Genomic DNA, 23433 nt, shown 5'->3' with positions numbered 1-23433 from the left:
ATATTTATATTCCAAAAAAGTCACAAGATGCAAAACATGCACAAAACTCTTGAAATCTTGCCTAGCAGGGAGAAAAGTTTTGAAAATGCCTTATTCTCACTTGTGAGGGTGAAGTAAGATTACATCCCTAGTAGGATCACACCTGCTGGCTATGATACCCCTTTTCGGTACCCACTGTCAGACATGCATTTAGAGGAGAAGGAGGATACCATTACCATGGTATGTATTTATGTGGAAGCTGCCCACATGCCACATGCATATATCTTCATGCAAGTAGGCTTCTTTTTAGCTACCAAATGTGCAGCTGTCGAGTGATTTCTCAATAGATGGAATCTCACAATCCCCCCACCTGATCAATAAATATGTGCTGAATGTCTGAAAAGGGTTCCAACTAGTACATAATATTTTTACTTTAGACTATCAGCCTTTTGGCTGCCCCCTTGATCCAATTCATTTTCTCTTTATCGTTCCTTACTAAGTCATGGCCCCTTTGAGCCTGTTTAAGCACTGCGTTGGCTGCGATAATAAGATCCCCACTTTCCAACGGATACGCTGTTTAGGAGAAGAACATCAAACTTGCTCCTGTACACAGTTGTACTCAGTCTGACACACAGACTCCAACTCCTAACTCTCCACACAAGCTCCAAATATATATACAGTACAGCTCCTCCCCCCTGATGTCCCGCCTTCTACTCCCATAGGATGGAACTTTCCCTCCAAACCCATGACAGACAGGTACCATCAGTGCTGTATGTGACACCTCCCCTCTTTATAAGTTGTTTTGCAGGGGAAAAGCTAAAGTGCTTTTCTCCAAAAAAACAACCAGGATCAAAACACAAAACAGTTATACATTATAACACAATCCCATACTTACTTTAAACATTAATATTTACAATACATTAAGTTACCTTTATTAATACAAACCAAGCCTGTTCAATAAACAGGTACATTTAACTTTTGGTCACCAAAATATACATAGTCCATGGTTTCTTCGCCGTCTTCACTCGTCGGGTCTTCTGGACAAGGCGTCAGCGACACAGTTCATTGACCCTCTGACCACCTTCACTTCGAAGTCAAAATCTTGCAGGTTTAAAGCCCACCTCATAAGTTTACTATTATGGGTTTTCATTGTCTTTAACCACTGCAGTGGTGAGTGGTCAGTGCACAGAACAAAATGTCTTCCCCAGATGTAAGGTTGGGCCTTCTGAATCGCGTATACTATGGCCAGGCACTCCTTTTCCACGGTTGCCAAATGTCTCTCACCTTTCTGGAGTTTCCTACTCAGGTAGGACACTGGATGCTGGTCACCATTTTCATCCTCCTGGCAAAGAACTGCTCCTACCCCGCTGTTAGACGCATCGGTGTAGATGATGAACTCCCGGTCGAAGTCTGGAGCACGCAGCACTGGACAATGGACAAGCGCCTCCTTCAACCTCTGGAACGCCTCCTCACAGTCGCTGGTCCACGGGATGCGGTCATCAGTCTTCTTCCACGTCAGATCGGTCAGCGGAGTCGCCATCTCGCTAAACCTCGGGATGAACTTTTTGTAGTAGCCCACCAACCCAAGAAATGATTTGACTTTTTTCTTGGTGTTGGGTCTGGGCCAATCACGAACGGCTTCTATCTTGGCCTCTAGGGGTTTGATCACTCCTTTCACTATCCCCGGCTTAATTGAAAAACCCTTATGATATTTAGTGAGCAGCACTTTTAGTTCTTGCTGCTGGTCTTGGGTGAGTGCAGGACTGATCTTCACCTCATCTGGGTTGTATTTCACTTCCCCTCTACCCTCCCAGAAGGGTAATTCAGCTTCCTCACTCTCAGCTGCTTTTATGGCAAATAAAACCCTCTGTTCCCCTCTGTAGTAGGGTTTCAGGGCATTCACATGTACCACCCTTCGTGTTTGGTGTTCCTCCTGTTCTATAAGGTAGTTCAGATCCGACATCTTGGAAATGACCCTGTATGGTCCTGCCCATTTGAGTTGCAGTTTGTTCTCTTTGCAGGGCCTAAGCCAAAGCACTTCCTCCCCTGGGTTAAAGTGCCTCTCCCTGGCTTTCTGGTCATACCAGGTTTTCTGTCTGACCTTCTGAGCTTGCAGGTTTTCTGCTGCTATCTCTAGGTTTCTCTTCAGGTCATTCATTAAAGTGTCTATGTACGTCACAACATCTTGTGGGTCATCCTGGGTGATCTGCTCCCAATTTTGTTTGATTAAATCAAGTGGACCTCTTACTTTTCTCCCAAACAAAAGTTCAAACGGACTGAACCCGGTACTGGCTTGGGGCACTGACCGATAAGCAAACAAAAGGGATTGCAGCTTCTGGTCCCAATTGTTTGGATTCTCTGCCAAGTAAGCCCTAATCATGCGCATCAGAGTCCCATTGAACTTCTCTGTTAACCCATTACTTTCGGGGTGATAGGCAGTGGTTTCCTTGTGTTTAATTCCACAGATTTGCCATAACCGTTTCATGAGCTTTGATGTAAACGATGTGCCCAAATCTGTGATTATTTCTGAGGCAAATCCCATCCTGGACATATACCCCACCAAGGCATCTGCCACTGTGTTAGTTTCAATATTAGTCAAGGGTATGGCTTCGGGGTACCTCGTGGCATGGTCCACAATGGTGAGAATGAACCGGTTCCCCCTCTTTGTGGCCTTGGGCAAAGGTCCCACAATATCCACTCCTATACATTTGAACGGGGTGTCAATCACAGGCAAAGGGCACAACTTCGCTTTGGTCCTGTCACGGTTATTCCCCTGCCTCTGACACACATCACATTGTTTACAGAACTCCTTGATCTGCTTCCCTATTTCAGGCCAGTAAAAATTTTGCGTGATTCTCTGCTGTGTTTTGTTCACCCCTAAGTGCGCAGCAAACATGTCAGAGTGCCCCCTTTGTAAGATCATGGGGCGATACTTTTCAGGTACCACTAGCTGACTTCTGATCCCATCTCCCCCTTTTGAGATATTCATCAGGGTCTCTCTATATAAAATTCCCTTCCTCTCGCGAAATCTCGCTGGGGTTTCGGGTGTTAGCTGGGTGTCTGTCACCTTTTCAAAACACTTTCGGAGAGTGGCGTCTGCCTTTTGCTCTTGGCCAAATTTGCTGTCCGTGGCTAAGGTTTCTGCCATGGCTTCGGGACTACCCTCACCTGCTTCAACCTCGGGCTCTTCAGTACCCCCCTGAACTGTCCCCGTGGTAGCTTGTGAGCGTGTAACCACTAGCACCCGTTTCACATGTTCAGCCAGGTCATTTCCCACGAGCACGGCTGCTGGCAGAGTCGATGAAATCGCTAGCCGCCAAACTCCCCTCCAGCCTTGAAAGCTCACAGGTACCTCAGCTACTGGCAGTGAGATCACCTGCCCCTCAATCCCTGTCACCTTCAGGCTCTCATTTGGGATTATATACTCCCTAGGAATAATATCTGGATGGCACAGGGTCACCTGGGAACAAGTATCCCTTAGCCCCCTATACTGATGGTCAAGTATTCCTACGTCCACCCCTGCGGTCTCAAACAATTGCGAATCTGTCCTCACTAGTAAGCAGCGCTTGACCTCCACAAGAGGACCATTTTCCTCAGCCTGATCAGCAGATGTAACTGGTCCAGATTGAGTAGCCATGGCAACAGGCTCCCTCAGTGGCAAGGAGCTTTGCTCTGTCTGGACACAGAACACAGCTTTTGGCTTGGTTCCACTCGAATCACGAGGCAAATTTCCCTTTAGCTGCTTTAATTTCTCACACTCTGAGATTAGATGGCCCTTTCCTTGACAGATATAACATTTTCTGCTGTACTTGGAGTCTTTCTCATCTGGTTTTGGTTTTCCCTCCAAAATCTGAGGTCTTGGTGGTTTCATGTCTGAGGGCTTCCCTTCAACATGGGCCCCTCCCCCTTGCTGGTTTTTCCCTGGTCCCTGAGAGTACCTGCTGTAGGTTTCTTTGGGCTTACCCACAGTTTTCCCCTCAGCACCTAAGGGCTTCCTTATTTGGGAAATAAAATCTGCGATCTCCGCCGCTTCTGACACAGATTTAGGGTTCCTCTCCCTCACATGGAACTTTAGTTCCCCATGCAGGACTGAATAAAATTGTTCCAGCGCTATCAGGTCTTTGAGCTGCTGGAAGGTCTCTGTCCCCTCCTGAGACAGCCATTTCTCTAGCAACCTCACCAGTTGGGCCCCCACTTGGGTGAAAGTCTGCTCTGGTTTTTTTGTGAGTGACCTGAATCTTTGCCTCAGCTGTTCCGCATTTATCCCATGTCGGGCAAACACCAGTTTTTTAAACTCAGCGAAGTCTTTCAGCAGTTCCACTGGCATCTCTGCATAGACTTCTGCCAGGCTGCCACTGATTAAAGATCGCATAATGGTCATCTTCTCAGTTTCCCTTACTGAGAAGTCTACAAACGCTCTTTCCACAAGGGAAAAGAACACCTCAGGGCAATCTCCCTTGTGGTACACAGGGAATTTCTTCAGGTCAGTTTTAGACAATTGGCCCACCTCAGAATCTCTATTGTTATTATTGTTCTGATTCATCATTTCCAATTTTCTTAACTCAAACGCCATCCTCTCTCTCTCCAATCTTTCTTCTCTTTCCATTCTCTCTCTCTCTAATCTTTCTTCTTTTTCCATTCTCTCTCTCTCTATCTCAAATTGTCTCTGTTTCTCTCTTTCCCTTTCCTCCATCTCCCTCACCCTCAGCTCATGCTGTTGGGCTAGGAGCATTCTTCTGAGTTCTGAGGTCAGTTCTCCCATGCTCTCATCCTGCACTGAGCCAAATTCCTCCTCAGAACCTTGGTCTCCCTGTGGTTCTCTCACTTCCCCCATTTCTGCCATCTGGCTTCGAGTCAAGGGCATAATCCCCCCCTGAACAGGCTGCCTTCAAAAGTCAAGCCTCAAAATAAAACGACGACTTTTTTCTTTTGCCTCAGAAACAGCCTTCTATAGACTGCTGCTGTTCCTTCAGCACCAACTTGCAACTGTTGCCAGGCAGAATCCACCCCCTCTGCTAGGCCTCTCAGCAGACAGGCTAGATCACTGTTACTTCACGCAGCTTTGCCTCAGCCCTTTCCCGCCAAAACAGGTTGCCTCAGAGCTCCCTAATCTAGTCCCCCCAATCTGAGTTCGCACGTTCTTCCACTAGCCTACCTCCCCGTGAGGTAAGCCTAGAAGATTACCTACGCGCCCTCAGATTTTCCCTGACTAGACCCCCCTTGCTCTGGGCACACTTGCCAAGGCTTTGCTGGACCACTGGACAACTGGACCAGTCGTATCCCACCGCTGACACCAATCAATGTGACAACCCCAGACCTACTGGAGTATGCCACCATGTATTTATGCTGCCACCAACCATTCCCTATAAGGAGTCACACAGACCAGGAATGGATTTTACTAAACAAAAGAACAAGGTTTATTGAAACAACAAACAGGGTACATAAAAGAATCAGGTAAATAGGAAACTGTAACGTGGCATAGCCCAAACATACACATATAACAGCTTGGTTCCCACTGAACCCTTTAAGGTAACGCACAGACCCTGAACCTATCAGTTCTGGCTACCTAGAAAGAAACCTGAACCTATCAGGTATGTACTAACTGACACACAGTTGTACTCAGTCTGACACACAGACTCCAACTCCTAACTCTCCACACAAGCTCCAAATATATATACAGTACAGCTCCTCCCCCCTGATGTCCCGCCTTCTACTCCCATAGGATGGAACTTTCCCTCCAAACCTATGACAGACAGGTACCATCAGTGCTGTATGTGACAGTTCTCCTTCAGATGATGGCAGACTCTCGTTCCAGTCTCTGGAGTGGGACAATAGAGTCGACCGTCTAACATCCTCTCCTCCCGTTCGACAACCTTATGTTCCTTCCAGCAATCCTTCGGTTATTGCCTCGCCCAATGATCCCCATCTTGAACAGCTCAACACCATTCCATATTTGATACCCTCGGATTGCCCACCAATCCCTAACCAGAACCGTTGACATCACCAATCTCAACAGCTTGCTTCATCATGTGTTGTTCAAACCCACGCTCAGCACGTGCATCGGGTTGCCATTTGCCCCGACCTGTGCTCTGTTTGACAAATTGCACTGACTAGTTGACCAGGTGTTTTACCCGGTTCAATAATACCATCTAGAAGTCGGCCTACCTCTTGACAGCCATCGGTGTCGAAATGGCTGCATCACCAAGACGTTGCTGTACCTCAACCTGCTCCCCACCTGATTTTTTAAAAGCCCAGAACAGTTGAGCAATTTTCTTCTGCACGTGAGGCTTTTGTAGCCCCAGGCTCCTGATACTTTCCTACTAGACTAGATGATGGAAACCACTCTTCACGTTCAGGATTGGCAGCATCAGTTTATTCTACTACTATGGCATCACATCAGCAACCTCCATTTTTACATCACAAGAACACAGGCTCTGATATCAATGATCCTCAATATCCATCCTGATCCATGGACACACGTTCCATTCTGTTACCTCCACAAAGTTATCATCCTCCAGTAAATTCAAGTCATCGACCCCGGCACCATTATGACACCGAGCTCAACACTGAGGTCCATCCCTACCAAATGAGGTACATGGACTCTCAAGCACCACCTTTCAGTGTTGATGATCCTCAACATCGACAGATGTCCATGGACACGCCACCTCCATCTATTTCAGCTCATAACCAGTAATACTACAAAGCTCAGCCTCTCGACATCAAAGTCAATCGACAGTCCATCGACTCCAGATGCAACCTTGAAGGCTCTGACCATGGATCTTTACTGCAGACTCCATCGGTATTACTTACCTCCGGCAGGTACTTTCCAGACTTATGCCCAACTTATGATTCATATGGCTAAATCCCTCAATCTTCAGATCCACCAACCATTGACAGGACCAGCCGATCACCTATATGATCTGATCTCTAAAAATACAACCACTCTGATACACATATCGATGTTGCCATCTCTCCTTAGTACTGCACAGAGATCCTGGACAAAGCCAGCTTCCTCCCATACCATGTCTAAATGGATTGATAACCTCTATAGAATCCATGACCCAGGAGACATTTTCCTTCAGAAATGATCAGCTCCAAATTCTATGTATGTTGAAGCCTCATAATCGAGATCTTGACACTGACAATTTCTCCTACCACCAAATAAAGACAGTTGACGAATAGATTCTATGGATAGATGACTTTACTCTTCCACAGCCTTCACCATGCGAGTCACTAATTATCAAGGAGACATGGGAGCTTACCAATGCTTCCTCTGGGACAATGTGTCCACCTTTATTGAATCCCTACCAGAGGATAAAAAGATACTAGCTCAAACCTTCCAACAAGAAGGTTTTTTCATGGCTAAACAACAGATGCTTTTCGCCCACCACACCGTAGATGCTAAAGCCAAGTCCATGGCCACCTCAGTAACCCTACACTGTTTTTCCTGGCTCAGAACAGCTGGCCTAACCAAAGATGCTCCGGCATGTATCGAAGACCTACCCTTGATGGAGCAAGTCTCTTTCATGCTGAAACTGACAATATACTAGAAAATGTGCAAAAGAAACATTCAGCAGCTGGATGTTGGGAAGTCTGCCCTTCTTACCAGCAACCTCCTCAACAAAATCAATGGAGACGACCTTATAATTCATACCAGAAGTTCCAATGAGATCCTCTAAGACAAACCTCTTACACTCCATACTTCTAAAACCAAAGAGCTAAACCCTGGCAACAGCCTCCCACTAGGCGAAATGACCGGAAGCCCAAACACCATGTTTGACGCTCCTCTGACCAAGATCATGACTCTTGATCTTTTCACCTCCCGAACGAATTGGAAATGCCAACTATACTGCTCCCAAACGGGGATAGGCAAGCATTCCCGGGGAGATGAGATTGTCGGCTGTTGGCCCAAGACCCTTACCTACCTTTTCCCGCCATTCCCTCTCCTCCACAAAGTTGTTGTACGTCTACAACAAGAGAAAACCAATGCCATTGTTAAAACCCCTTGGTGGCCGAGATGGACTTGGTTCCCAGTTCTCCACAATCTCTCATCAGACATCCACCACCTCCACCACCTTCCACACCTTCTCACACAGAACAATTCCCAAATCCTACACCCAGACTTACCTGTTTTGCACCTGGCAGTGTGGAGGATTCCCCCTCACTAATGAAGGTTCTTCATCAGGCCAAAAACCATCCACAAGAAAGCCTACTTGTATAAATGGAAGAAATTTCAATCTTTTACTAAATCTTCCTCATTATCCTCCATCAATCCATCACATTCCACTGTTCTCCGCTTCCTCCTACATCTCAAACCCAAGGGCCTCTCCATCTCATCCTTGAGAGTCTACCTTTTGGAAATAACATCATACCAACCTCCAAATTCTTCAGCAGCAAATGTCTTCAAACATCCAACAACGAAACGTTTTCTTAAAGGTCTCTCTCATATCTACCCCGATACTCGACCTCCCTCTCCAAAATGGTCACTAACTCTTGTTTTGAAACAGCTTGCCAAAGCTCCTTTTGAGCCTTTAGCCACAACTGACTTAAGACTCCTCACCTTTAAAACAGCTTTTCTCGTAGCCTTCACCTCAGCTTGAAAAGCTAGTGATTTGGCAGCCTTACACTATGACTACCCTTATCTACAATTTCTCCCCAATAAGATGAAGTTATTCATGGACTTTTCCATCCTTCCCAAAGTTGTTTCTCAATTTCATCTCTCCCAGCTGATTCTCCTTCCTTCGTTTTTCCCATCAACTTCTTCAAACAAAAAAAAAAATACTCCATACATTGGATGTCAGAAGAGTTCTTGCTTTTTATCTCCAACATACTCAGCCTTTTTGACAGTCTCCTTTTCATAAACCATCAACTACCTACTAAAGGCCATCAGGTGACTTCCCAATCTATATTCAGATGGATCGCCTCTAGCATTCATTTGGCTTATTAACTTGCTCGACAACCAGCCTCTAGAGTAGTTCACCCTCACTCCACCAGGGCAGTGGCGGCCTCTACAGCCTTTCTCCATGGCGTACCTTTTCCGGATGTCTGTGCCCCTGCCACTTGGGCACAGCCATCCACGTTTATCCATCATTATAGACTTGACCTCCGGCATAAGTCTGATGCGGGCTTTGGACGTGCCTTGGCGTGACACCCTGCCTCCGGATGAGACAGCTTTTTAGTCACCCAGGGTGTGATTCACAGAGGCCATGAAGAAGAACGACAGATTACCCACCTGTAATCGTAGTTCTTCAAGTGGACCTCTGTGATTCACACATCCCACCCATACTCCCCTCTGTTGCCCATTTCTGCTTACTATTAAGTGGTGGTTGACACAACTGAAAGGGGACACTTGGTGCCAAGGTACTTATATAGCTGGGGAGGGGCTTATTCTAATGTGTTTATTGCTACTGTAGAAGCTCTAGAATCTTCCAGTGAGGCTCCATGCAGGCGCAAATCACCTAGGGTGTGAATCGCAGAGGTCCACTTGAAGAACTACAATTACAGATGTGTAATCTGTCGTTACCAAAGTTGGCTTTTTTTAGAAATGTCTGTCTGATTGGTTTTATTTTAAATCTTGTTTGTTTGCATTCAAGGGCAAGTTTTGTAGGGCAAAATCTAGAATGATACATCTTCTTGTAATGCACCATCGCTTCGACTTATGGTGACCTTGTGAATGAGTGACCTTCAGAATGTCCTGTCATTAACAGTCCTGCTCATGTCTTGCAAACACATTATTGGATCTTGCAGAAGCAATCTCTTGTTTGGTTTCATACTTAGCCTGTGCAAAATAAACAAATAAATCTGTGATAGAAAGCGTTGTGATACATAGATATCACCATTGCTCTAATCCCATCTGATAATTTGGTGCAAACCTGAATCGTCAAGAGGTTCTGCTGCTTTTGACGACACTGCTGAATTTCTAGAGTCTTACCAAGATCCTAGGATTACAGTTGTTAGAATGAAGTGTACTCACATTTTTAAGCGCAAGACATTATATCTTACATTCATATTATGAAATGTAGAGACTGTTTCTAGGGAGTTTAAGCTTAAAGGGAAGTTTCTAACATACTATAAACAAATTCTCTCTCTCTCTCTCTCTCTCTTTCTCTTTCAGTGGTGGACACAAATGATAGATTCCTTAGGAAAATAACAGTTGGTCAAGCAAGTACAGAGAAGGGTTTTTCTCGTCAGGTAGGTAAACCTCTGACAGCTTTCTGCATTTCAGAATGAGTATCTTTGCAACATTAAAAATATTTCCCTCCTGTCATCTTTTCGCTAATTTTTTCTAAAGGACACATTGCTATAAAAGAAGAGTGACAAAATGTAACCCTCCAAATGTGATTGGACTGCATCTCCAAGCATTCCTGCCACTGGTTATAATTAGGGCTGATGGGAATTGTGGTCCAGTAAACGGCCAAAAATGTTGTTTAAGTAAGAAGTCGTTTCTAGCAAATCTTGCTTTGCTGGATGATAGTTTGAAGCAGTAATTTCCAAACTGTGTGGAGGTTGTTGTTGTTTAGTCATTAAGTCATGTCCGACTCTTCGTGACCCCATGGACCAGAGCATGCCAGGCCCTCCTATCCTCCACTGCCTCCTGGACACTGTCCAACCATCTCATCCTCTGTCGTCCCCTTCTCCTTTTGCCTTCACATTTTCCCAACATCAGGGTCGTTTCCAGGAAGTCTTCTCTTCTCATGAGATGGCCAAAGTATTGGAGCCTCAGCTTCAGGATCTGTCCTTCCAGTGAGCACTCAGGGTTGATTTCCTTCAGAATGGATACGTTTGTTCTCTTTGCAGTCCAGGGGACTCTCAAGAGCCTTCTCCAGCACCACAATTCAAAAGCATCAATTCTTTGCCAGTCAGCCTTCTTTATGGTCCAGCTCTCACTTTCATACATCGCTACTGGAAAAACCATAGCTTTGACTATGGGGATCTTTGTTGGCAAGGTGATGTCTCTCCTTTTTAAGATGTTGTCAAGGTTTGTCATCGCTTTCCTCCCAAGTAACAGGGATCTTTTAATTTTGTGGCTGCTGTCACCATCTGCAGTGATCATGGAGCCCAAGAAAGTAAAATCTGCCACTGCCTCCATATTTTCCCCTTCTGTTTGCCAGGAGGTGATGGGGCCAGTGGCCATGATCTTTGTTTTTTTGATGTTGAGCTTCAGACTATGTTTTGCACTCTACTCTTTCACCCTCATTAATAGGTTCTTTAATTCCTCCTCACTTTCAGCCATCAGAATGATATCATCTTCATATCTGAGGTTGTTGATATTTCTTCCAATAATCTTAATTCTGGCTTGGGATTCATTCATTCCAGCCTTTCGCATGATGTATTCTGCATATAAGTTAAATAAGCTGGGGGACAATATACAGCCTTGTCGTACTTTTTTCCCAATTTTGAACCAATCATTTGTTCCATATCAAGTTCTAACCGTGCTTCCTGTCCCACGTATAGGTTTCTCAGGAGATAGATAAGGTGGTCAGGCACTCCCATTTCTTTAAGAACTTACCATAGTTTGTTGTGGTCCATATGTCAAAGGCTTTTGCATAGTCAAGGAAGCAGAAGTAGATGTTTTTCTGGAACTCTCTGGCTTCCTCCATAATCCAGCGCATGTTAGCAATTTGGTCTCTAGTTCCTCTGCCTCTTTGAAATCCAGCGTGTACTTCTTGAAGTTCTCGGCCCACATACTGCTGAAGCCTACCTTTTAGGATTTTGAATATAACCTTGCTAGCGTGTGAAATGAGTGCAGTTATATACTAGTTGGAATTTTCTTTGGAGCTGCCCTTCTTTGAAATTGGGATGTAGACTGCTCTTTTCCAATCCTCTGGCTACTGCTGAGTTTTCCAAACTTGCTGGCATATTGAGTGTAGCACCTTAACAGCGTCATCTTTTAAGATTTTAAATAGTTCCATTGGAATGCCATCACCTCCACTGGTCTTGTTTTTAGACATGCTTTCTAATGCCCACTTGACTTCACTATCCGGGATGTCTGGCTCAAGGTCAGCAATCACACTGTATTCTTGCCACCTCTTCTTGGTGTCTTCTGCTTCTGTGAGGTCCCTACCATTTTTGTCCTTCATCATATCCATCTTTGCACAAAATGGTCTTTTAATATCTTCAATTTTCTTGAACAGATTTCTGGTTTTTCCTTTACTATTCTTTTCCTCTATTTCTTGGCACTGTTCATTTATCTCTCATTGCTATTCTTTGGAAGTCTGCATTCAGTTTTCTATAACTTTCCCTATCTTCCTTGCATTTTGTTTCCCTTCTCTTTTCTGCTATTTGTAAGGCCTCTTTGGACAGCCACTTTGCTTTATTGCATTTCCTTTTATTTGGGATGGTTTTTGTTGCTGCCTCCTGTATAGTGTTTCGAGCCTCCATCCAAAGTTCTTCAGGCACTTTGTCCTCCAAATCTAGTTCCTTAAATCTGTTCTTTACTTCCAGTGTATATTCATAGGGGATTCGGTTTAGATTATACCTGACTAGCCCAGTGGTTTTTCCTACTCTCTTCAGTTTAAGCTTGAGTTTTGCTATAAGAATCTGATGATCAGAGCCACAATCAGCTCCAGGTCTTGTTTTTGCTGACTGTATAGAGCTTCTCTATCTTTGGCTGCAGAGAATATACTGTAATCAATCTGATTTCGGTGTTCCCCATCTGGTGATGTCCATGTGTAGAGTCGCCTCTTGTGTTGTTGGAAAAGAGTGTTTGTGATGACCAGCTTTTCTCTTGACAAAACTCTATTAGCCTTTGCCCGGCTTCATTTTGAACTCCAAGGCCAAACTTACCTGTTGTTTCTTTTATCTCTTGATTCCCTACTTTAGCACTCCCATCCCCTATAATGAGAAGGATATCTTTCTTTGGTGTCAGTTCTAGAAGGTGTTGTAAGTCTTCATAGAATTGGTCTATTTCAGCCTCTTCAGCATCGGTGGTTGGTGCATAAACTTGGATTGCTGTGATGTTGAAAGATCTGTCTTGAATTCGTATTGACATCATTCTGTCATTTTGGAGATTGTATCCCAGTACAGCTTTTCCCACTATTTTGTTGATTGTAACAGCTATTCCATTTCTTCTACGGGATCCTTTCCACAATAGTAGATATGATAATTGTCTGAATTGAATTCGCCCATTCCTGTCCATTTTAACTCACTGACACCCAGGATGTCAGTGTTTATTCTTGCCATCTCTTGTTTGACCACATCCAGCTTCCCAAGGTTCATAGATCTTACATTCCAGGTTCCTATGCAGCATTTTTCTTTGCAGCATCAGACTTTCACTTCCAGGCACATCCACAGCTGAGCATCCTTTCGGCTTTGGCCCAACCACTTCATCAGCTCTGGAGCTACTTGTACTTGTCCTCCACTCTTCCTCAATAGCTTGTTGGATGCCTTCCGACCTGAGGGGCTGATCTTCTAGTGTCATATCTTTTAGCCTTTTATTTCTGTTCATGGGGTTTTCTTGGCAAAGATACTGACGTGACTTGCCAGTTCCTGCTCCAGGTGGATCGCGTTTAGTCGGAACTCTCCACTATGACCTGTTCATCTTGTGTGTCCCTGCACAGCATAGCCTATAGCTTCTCTGAATTACTCAGGCCCCTTCACCACGACAAGGCAGCAATCCGTGAAGGGGACAACAGTGTGGAGGTAGGACAGTGATTAAGATTATGCTGATCAATAGGGAGAGTAGTGCATTTGGACTGCTATGCCTCTCTGTCCAGATGCAATATCTACTTAATAATTATGTATAGGATTGCATCCTGGATATAAAGTCATTTAGAGATCAACCAACTTAGAGCACTGTTGAGTATATGAGAAGGACTATAGCATATCCACTCAGAAGAAACATAGCTAAGTTTGGTTGGTCTTCCTCCTAAGTAGCCCAGTGCTCTTAGGCCAAATAAAGGTTTTTTTTTCCTTAGGTGTCATCTCTATTACAGTCTTAGTGCACTCTAGTGACCATTGCACTTTGTAAATCTGATTCTAAAAAGTAGTCAGAGTTCATAGTTTTGAATAAAATGAAAGTTTGCCAAGTATAGTATGTCACCTCTTTCAGTTGTAATGTGGAGGACCAGTGGCAGTTATTCTAAGTGCAAGGCACTGGATCCAACTTTTTATGCACTCCCATTCAGTAAAATGTGTGTGTGTGTGTGTGTGTGATTTATATACCACCCTGTTGGTGCATACACTACTCTGGGTAGATTACAAGTTAAAACTTAAAAATCTCAAAGATCCCACATGGCAGTACATGTAACAGTATTGCAATTAAAGAAAAACACCATTAAAAAGAGGGAGAACACAGAAGAAGAAATTTAATATTAACAGCATCCAGATGACTCAGTTGTCAAAGGCAGCTTTGAATACTTGTTTTTAACAGTTTCCTGAACATCAGGAATATATATGTAAAAGTTACACAGTCACACACATGTATGCTTCATTTTATTTCTTCCTTTGATTGCCACCTTTGTTTTACTGTAGCAGGTAGACAATGTAGTAGGTAACATATATAAGTTCCTGCACACAGGGATCAAGTTGCCCTGTCTTTTCTGTTTGCAGGCCCAGTTTGATATAGCTGTTGCAAGTGAAATCATGGCAATCTTAGCACTGACAAGCAGTCTGTCCGATATGAAAGAAAGACTGGGGAAAATTGTTGTTGCTAACAGTAAACAGGGGCAACCCGTGACAGCAGAAGATTTGGTATGTATCATGTAATGCTTCTTGCAAGTAGTTCCTGTTTTAAGGACCAGTGAATCTTCCTTAAATTTTGAAGTCGACATTCAACTCATTTCAGGGTTGCCAATGTCTCACTTTTTCCAACTGTTTAAGAGCCATATGGGAAGCCATATTTTGATCAAAATTGCTGGTTAGGTGAATTTCCAACTTCTGAGTCCTTTTTTAAAGCAATATATTGTGTAAGCCCACATCCATATCTCCCCTTTGTTACTCTTGAACTTCCCATTGTACTTTCTTCCTTCTGTACAGAGGGGTTATCTGTCTAACAAAGAAAATGGCCTAAAACTGGGGCAGTTTCCCAAAATCCCCCAGCAGTTCTCCAAGTTAAAGTAAACATGACGTACTATAAGAGACAAGTAACAATGGTCATTATCATTTTCTTGTAAAAGGAATTTAATTATGCTCTCATTACCCCCAAACAGTGTGTTGTAACAATGCAATATATCTTGTTGTCTTTTTCTAACTCACCTTTAAGAAACAGACCAGGCACAACTATCTGCCGTAAATATTTGGGACTCTCATTTAAATTTTTTCTGCACTATTCACAATATATTGGTGCATAGCCTGAAGAAGTGGATTTAACCCATGAAAGCCTGCTGATTGTTAGGGTTTTTTTTGTTTTTTTTTTTTTTGGTGTTCTAATGAGGGTATCATCTACTTCTGTGTTTATATTGTAGCATTAAATGGATCTTAATATTGGCTTAATCATGTCAGAGGCTAATGCCAAGTCTGAACTGCTGCTTGGTTCTACAGCAAGGATGGGAAACATGTGGACTGTACAGTTGTTGGATTTTGTCCCCATGATCCCTCAGCATTGGCTATGCTTGCAAATGATCATGGTGGTTGGAGCCCTACAACATGTGGAGCTTTATTTAGTGCTTTGTTGTAGCATCTGCCTGTTTTAATTGTACTATTGCTCTTTGGCATTTTACCATATTGTATTATCAGTTTTAATTGTTCATTGTCCTTAGTGGTGGAACGTAAGTCTTTCTATAAATATAATTAAATAGAAGCAAAAGCATAAAGTTCTGCATAAAAAAAGATACCAGTCCTACCCACAAATAGCTTTTGGGGGGGTTGGTTTTTGTTTTTTGTTTGTTTGTTTGTTTGGGTGTTGTTGTTGTTGTTGTAAAATAGGACCACATTTCCATCAGCAGTTGACTCATACAAACACACACGTTTCTTGTCCTGCACAATTTTCTGTATATTAAAATTGTATTTTGACAAACAGGTTTTGAATTCATTATTGAATGTTTAGCCGAAACCACTAATTCCTCCTCTCTTTATATGTTTCGGATGTGAATAATGTTTAATATACCCTGCAAGTATGCCATTGCTCTTAATTTCAGGGTGCTAGACCACATTTTCAGTCTAGTGTAATGGAATCTAAAATACACACACTGGCTGATGAAAAACAGATGCTGTAAGGGTTGGAGGAGGGAGGGGGCAGAGAAGAAAAGATAAATGGAATATTTCATACACTGAGAGTATCCTTTCACAAGTGAGTTCTAAAAAGCCAACCTCTATAATAGAACTGTAGAATTTTGTTGCCTACGTACGATGTTCTTTGAACGGACCTCTGAAGACTAGATTGCAGTTTGGCTGCTGTCTTACAGCAAAATGTTTGATGGGCTGATGCCATATCTCTATAGTAATTAACTCTGCATGCTCACCCATAGTATTTTAGCAGCCATAAGCAATAATACCTAAATATGTAATTATCTGTGTAGTAAAGATGTTCTCAAATTCCTGTGCCATTTTCTTTTAAATATTGAAAGGGTCATCTTTCCTGTGCTTGTATCTCAGCTAGTGGCCATAGACTTTACTGAATCACATTGAGGTTCCCTGTAAACCGGTCTAGCCTGTCATTCTGTTTCCAGAATGATCAGTTGCTTGGAAGCCCAGAAGCAGAGAATAAAGGAAATTTCCCTCTCTTGTTATTGTTCCCTGGTATGTGATATTTAGAGCCCCACTGCTTCTGGGCCTGTAGAGGTCATGTAACAGTTGTGATACATGAATCTTCCATGAGTGTTCCAGGCATCTTCCATGCATATTCTATCTTGTGGCAGTGGGTTCCATGGTTTAATTGTATATCTTGTAAATTAGTGCTCCATTTAGTGCTTATGAATTTTCCACCAGTTAGCTTCATTGGATGGTGCTATATTGTAGTATTATGCAGTAGAACCCCCTGTCCACAGGATCAATATCCACTGATTCCTTTATTCTCTACCTGGAACCACTAAATAAAAAGCCCAGAAATAAATATTTATATGTATTTCCAGGGTGTAGTTACCCGAACTGGCAGAGGCCATGCAATGTATAGCTTTTGATATTTTCACTTTTTTTTTTTTAATCTGGAGGGCTTGAAACTGATTCCCTGCAGATACTGCAGTCCTACAGTACAAGAAAAGGGAAAACATGTTGGTCAGTTTTGTACACACGAAATCTAATTTTAGCAGGCAATTATCATCTTGTCCAAGCTGTCTGTTCTCTAAAGTAAGAAAGTTCGATTTATTGTAGTATTTCCACATAGAAAACAATTCTACAATAGCCTTTTCATTTTGTCTTATTATCAGTCTTTCTCCTTCTTATTTACATGTTTATCTTTTTTACCCAAATAACTACTGTGAACGTATGAGGGGTGCAATTAAATATTTTTGAACTGGGAGCAACGTTGGCTGGTTACTGCCCTGCCTTAGCTGAGCAAGTTGGTTCCTTAAGATAGTTCACTTGAGCATTTGAGCTACAAGGAGATTTCATCTGGAAGCTAAAGCTAGAAGTAAAATTAAAGCTAACCTAAAGTATCTCTAATTTCAGGGAATTACTGGGGCATTGTTAGTTTTGATGAAGGATGCAATTAAACCAACACTGATGCAGACATTAGAGGTAAGTCCAGTCATCTGTACAGTCTAAACTTTTATTTTTCTGCTTATAAAGCAATATCTAAGATGTTAAAATGTTTCTAAATGATATTTTTTTAAAAAAGCATTTTGTTTATGTCCTGCTTTTTCCAAGGGGAGGCACCAAAATCTGATCATGGATTTTATCTAGTGGTGTCCATCCACCAGCAGAATAGACATTGCTGGCAGAAGGAGGTGCTCTCAGTCTTGAACACATGCCTTTCTGTTCTAGTACAGATGTTTATGGGCCTTTCTGAATCAGATTTGGGGAAATGGTGGGGTGTTCATAGAATTATAGAAAAATTAAGGTGTAAGCAGCCTATAAAGTACAGTGGGGTCTCTACTTAAGAACGTCCCTACTTAAGAACAATCCAACTTAAGAACAGCTCCATTTGCTAAATTTTGCTTCTACTTGAGTACAGAAATCCAAGATAAGAACAGGAAAAAAAACCTTTCCTGCTCTTTTTTTAACCTTAGGTCATCTTAGGTTAAAAAAAATTCTCCCCCTAGTGGTGGAGTACGTATTAACCAGCTTTGCACTAGTTCCTATGGGAACTAATGCTTCAATGTACGAACGCACCTCTACATAACAAAAAAAACAGCCAGAACGGATTAATTGGTTTTCAGTCCATTCCTATGGGAAATTTTGCTTCAACTTAAGAACGTTTCAACTTAAGAACACCATTCCAAAACCGATTAAGTTCTTAAGTAGAGGTTCCACTGTAGTTTCTATGGACGGAAAAGAGCAGATACGGATTAAATGGTTTTCAATGCATTCCTATGGGAAATGCAGATTCAACATAAGAACTTTTCAACTTGAGAACCACCTTCCAATACGGATTAAGTTCTTAAGTAGAGACCCCACTGTAACAGAATCCAAGTCCCTGCTTATCTCAGGAATCTAAATTAAATTATATCTGATAGATGGCTGTCCAGTGATAATTGGTTCCATTGTCATACCACTCTTAACAGTTAAGAAGATTTTCCTGACTTGAACCTCCTTCCTAGCAATTTAAATCAATTACTTTTGATTTTATCCTCCGGAGCTGCACAAAACAAGATCACACCATTCTGCACAAATATTTGAAGATAGGGGCTATCATAAAATTCCATTCCTCTTATCTCCAGGCTAAATATATCCAGTTCCTTCAGCTGTTTCTCCTAGGGCTTGGTTTTCAGACCTTTTACCATCCTGGTTGCCCTCCTCTGGGCATGTTTCAGCTACTTAATATCCTAGTTAAACTGATTTGATGTAGAAATGCTGTGTTTCTGAGGCCATTTCAAATGAGCTCGGAATGTTAGGGAGAAGCATTCAGAACAATGTAGGAAGTGATACATGCGGCTGTAAAAAAGAAGGAGGGGACCCATGGAAACCTCCTTCCCTCCTTCTTCCATGAGAAAGGGGATTGAACTGAAGAAGCTCTGCTCTTTGAGAAAGGTCTATTCTTGATCCAAGCCATTGTCTTATCCTTTTAGATCTTTTATTGGAAAAATTTAGCACAGCATATGTGTGTGCGCACAAAACACATTATTGCTTTCTTGAAAATATGCATTATCACATGCCTTGTACAGTATATATGAGAGTTTACATTTATGTGGTTATTTTTTTATTAGAACCAGCTTTCTCTGTGGCTAATTTTGTTTTTGTTTTTAACCAGCCGCTCTTTTTTGTGGCCAAGTGTGGGTGCTTTAGCAATATTTCATCAAAAGCATTCCAAAAAAGTATAGGAATGCTAAAGAAAATTGCTGACACACTGCGTGCAATAGATGTGTACAACGCCTTTAGTTTGCATTGTGCATGGGATGCTTATTAGAAGATGTCACTTAATAAAGAGCCGCAGCGTTATTGTATTATTCGTAATGACAGCAGCTATAAATGTCATTCAAATGATAGCATGAGTCTGTTCATGGAAGCCATACTAGTATCTCTAGAGCCATGTTCTATTGCTTAAGATAAACATATTGAATTATTTCAGTTCTCCTGTTCTGATTCTTGTCATCCTATCAAGAATATTATGCTGCTGCAATACACTGCTGCAATACACATGAGAACTTCTAAAATATTGCCCTAAATGCTAAGGTAGCTCATTGGATGGCGGGGGGGGGGCAAATTAGCATACAATTTAAGTTCCCCCCAACCTGGTCACAAGCCTCCAGTGCCTCCAGGAGAGGAATCGCCACTGTAGTGTTTAGCATAAACCTGAGCTTGCAGTAGTCTTTCTTCTACCCCAATTTCTGTGGATTCCAAACTTGATTTATGTCTTTCTTAGAGACAATTATTTTCTTTTCTAGGAATTATATTATGTACTATTGCATTAAAATTACCTCCCTGGTGAAAAAGATCAATGACCTGTTGGTGTGAGAAGAATAAATGCATACAGTACCGCAAAGTTCTGATTCTCCTATTTCTTCCATTTTCCTTCAGCTTCAGTTTCAAAGCGCATGTAGCAGAAAAGCTATCAGATTATTGATACAAGTAATCCTTTTGGATAAGCCCCCCCCCTCTAGCTTTACATTCCTTTCTTCTCTCACCTGGCCTGCATTAATGAAAGAGAACATGTTTTCACAGATGGAATCGCCATGGGTTCTCCTTTCTGTGTGCATCTTAGAGGAATTTTAGAGCTGTTGAATTGGCTAGACATTCCCCCCACCATCCCATTGATCAAAGTAAATTTTAAAAAGCAACCAGATATACCAGTTTTCATTTAATTCCTTCTAGCATTGTTGTCCTATAGATGCTTAGCCAGAAGTAAGTCTCATTTTATTCAGTGGAGCTTTCTGTCATATAGCTACCTAGGCATAAGACTGCAGCCTTAATTAAATTGGTCTAAACAAGGTCAGCACAGGAAGGCAAAAAATTGGGGTAACAGGAGATGTCATGGTCACATTTTTCTGAAGGAAGTGGAAACTGGGAGAAGAATATTTATTTTCTTCTGTTTGTTTTTTGTTTATTTCTCACTAGAAAAGTTTCCCCCCCCCCAAAAAAAGCACAATTATAGGATAACTTCAGCTGCTGGGATAGAATAGAGTATTTGCTGCACCAAGTGAAAAGGTAAAAGTTCCCCTTGACATTTAGTCCAGTCGTGTCTGATTCTAGGGGGCAGTGCTCATTCCCGTTTCCAAGCCGTAGAGTTAGTGTTTGTCCGAAGACAGTTTCCGTGGTCACGTGGCCAGTGTGACTAGACACAGAATGCCCTTACCTTACCACCGTGATGGTACCTATTTATCTACTGGCATTTTTACATACTTTTGAACTGCTAGGTTGGCAGCAGCTGGGACAAGTGACGGGAGCTTATTTTGTCCTGTGGATTTGATCTTACTACTGCTGGTCTTCTGACCTTGCAGCACCAAGTAAAGCAGGAGCCTAAACATGGATACTGCCTTAATTACTGTGCCTTGGGTCCTTTTTAGGGAGAAAGGTGAGATTAAAACATTTTAAATGAATAAATACTACTGCTCTGTCCTGGGCGCTCATTCTAATTCTTGAATCCCCAGTGCATATTGAGGTGGAACTACTACTATAATATAAGCAGGAGGTAGTTTTGTGCCTATGTTGGTGATTAAAATACCCCCTTAGAGTCCTAAGAATGTCACAAAAAATTGCCCTTCAACCCATTCTGTCCTGTATCACACTAGACAGTAGCCCCCATAGTATAATTGTTACCTGTGGGGAGAGGATTGAATTTCAGAGAGACAGCTTTGCAGAAAGAAGGTCTAAACTTTTCCTATTCATACACTGTTATCTTTGTATAAGTACATTGATCATGTGTTTTGCTAACCTTGCAAACAAGATAGTAGAGTGGTCTGCAGAGCTGGTATATGAAATAAGATAAGGAACTGTTCACATGAATGCTGGTATTATTCTAAAGTAATTAAATAAACAGACCTGCGCTAGAGAGAGGAAGCTACACTGTGTGTCTGTGAGGTTTTCTTGATAATAAATATATGCTCAAATGTGGAAAGAGCAGTAAGCATATTCTGTTCTTCACACAGTATTTGCTGTTTTTTTAAAAATTATACGATTACCAACATAGGTACATATTACCTATGTTAATATGCAGCCTATAGGCAATAGGCAACATAGACACGTATTGCCTATGTTGCCTATTGCCTATAGGCTGCATATTAACATCATATGCAGATAGGAATTAATACAGACTATGTGCAGTAGTATTTCCTTTTTCATGCACTGATTTACTTTTTCATTTGTTTCTTCTAGGGTACTCCTGTTTTTGTACATGCTGGACCTTTTGCAAATATTGCTCATGGAAACTCTTCAGTTTTGGCTGACAAAATTGCTCTTAAATTGGTTGGAAAAGAAGGATTTGTAGGTGAGAACAAACTCAAATGCGGCAGTGTCTCTTTAGAGCTGAAACAGTTTGGGTTCAAATCTATGCCCAGGTATTAATTGCTTGATTATGTTTTATTTAGCCTTAATTTGTTGGTAACTTCTCCATGAAAAGATGCTTGACTATTTCTTTATTGGGGTTTCCATATCTGGATTTGCAGGACTAAATTTCCCATAAAAAACTGGCAGCTCGTGGCCTGAGTAGGAGGAGCATCTCTTCCTACAATAACAGGCCATTGGCATCTTGAAATCACACTGTGCCATGGGTTTTTGGGTGAATTGCAACCTAGAGTCCCTGCCTCTGTTGTCACCATGGAATGATGCAGGCTTTGAACAGAGTTTTAATGAAGTCCTTAATAGTATTCCAAAACAATCCACACTGCAAAAAGTGTAATTATAATTCTGTCACTTCAAATATGATCAGCAGAAAAAGGTTACATAATGCATTTCCTTAGGCTTAAGTTGCTTTACAGACACATCATTTCTGTTTTTAGGGCTGTACCTCAGGGGTTAGAGTAAGTGTTTCATATACCAAAGGTCAATCCCTGGCATCTCCAGCTGAGAAAAAGGGCTATTTTGCAGGTGTGTGTGCGTGTGTGTGTGTTTGGTGCCATTCAGCACAGGCAGCACTAAGCTAGTTGGACCTCTTATTTGGATCACTGTAAGGCAGTTTCCTATGTTTTTAATTTGAACATTAGTTATTTGCAGGACTGTACAGATCTTTTGACCAAAAATGTTTTAAGGACTAGGAGGACCCACTCCCATGGCTTTCATACTGGAGTCTTGGAGCACCTCTTCCATGGTTAAAAAAAAAAAATCCTCTTAAAACTAGCAGTAATCAAACATAAGTTTGTTCAGAGAAGAGTAGCAAGGAGGTGGGGGTAGGGTAGGTCCAGAGAGAAGGAGCAGAGAGGTCAAATACCTTATCCTGAAATAATGATTAGCCGTTCCATTCTGCACTAGCTTGAACATGATGGTAAGCAAATTGGAATATATGCAAGCTCCAGTACTTCAAATGAAACAAATGGTTCAAAATAGATGGGCTGGGAAATTGAGACTTCAATACTTTGGTAAAGTGTAACTTCGTTGACCCAGACTGTCAGGTAAATAAATAGAATAAACATAAGCTTGAATATAAAAATGAGAGACAATGTCCTGCTGTAAGGGTCTATTTATACTGAGGAATGAAAATTATAAGATCTCTAAATCAGTTGCCTTAAATCCAATTGCTAGCTTTGGTCAAAGTAGACCCACTGAATAAATAGCTAAAAGGTAAGTGAACATTTATGCAAATCCTGTTATTTCAGAGGGTTTGCTTTAGTTGGGATTAGCAACTAGATTTAGGCTACAGGAGCTGATTCGCTCATACATTAAACAAGATGCAATCCATTGATAAAGACAGGGAACAGTTTATAAAGGCATTGTTAAGACTTCATATTCATATAACTCAAATATAGACACTATTTGTTCTAAACTGGC

The 23433-nt window shown here is 42.0% G+C and overlaps 1 protein-coding gene across 1 annotated transcript in view; it reads left to right on the top strand.

Moving 5' to 3' along the window:
• The window catches only part of MTHFD1L (methylenetetrahydrofolate dehydrogenase (NADP+ dependent) 1 like), a 190607-nt gene that overhangs the window by 61633 nt on the left and 105541 nt on the right, over nt 1-23433 (top strand). Inside the window, exons 17-20 of the mRNA XM_072995277.2 lie at nt 10094-10170; nt 14530-14670; nt 17524-17592; nt 21826-21937. Coding sequence (XP_072851378.2) covers nt 10094-10170; nt 14530-14670; nt 17524-17592; nt 21826-21937 — 399 coding nt within the window. The remainder of the gene's footprint in view (nt 1-10093; nt 10171-14529; nt 14671-17523; nt 17593-21825; nt 21938-23433) is intronic.

Source organism: Pogona vitticeps, chromosome 1, assembly GCF_051106095.1.
Source record: "Pogona vitticeps strain Pit_001003342236 chromosome 1, PviZW2.1, whole genome shotgun sequence".
NCBI classification, from domain to species: domain Eukaryota; kingdom Metazoa; phylum Chordata; class Lepidosauria; order Squamata; family Agamidae; genus Pogona; species Pogona vitticeps.
This window is presented reverse-complemented; position numbering and strand designations above follow the sequence as displayed.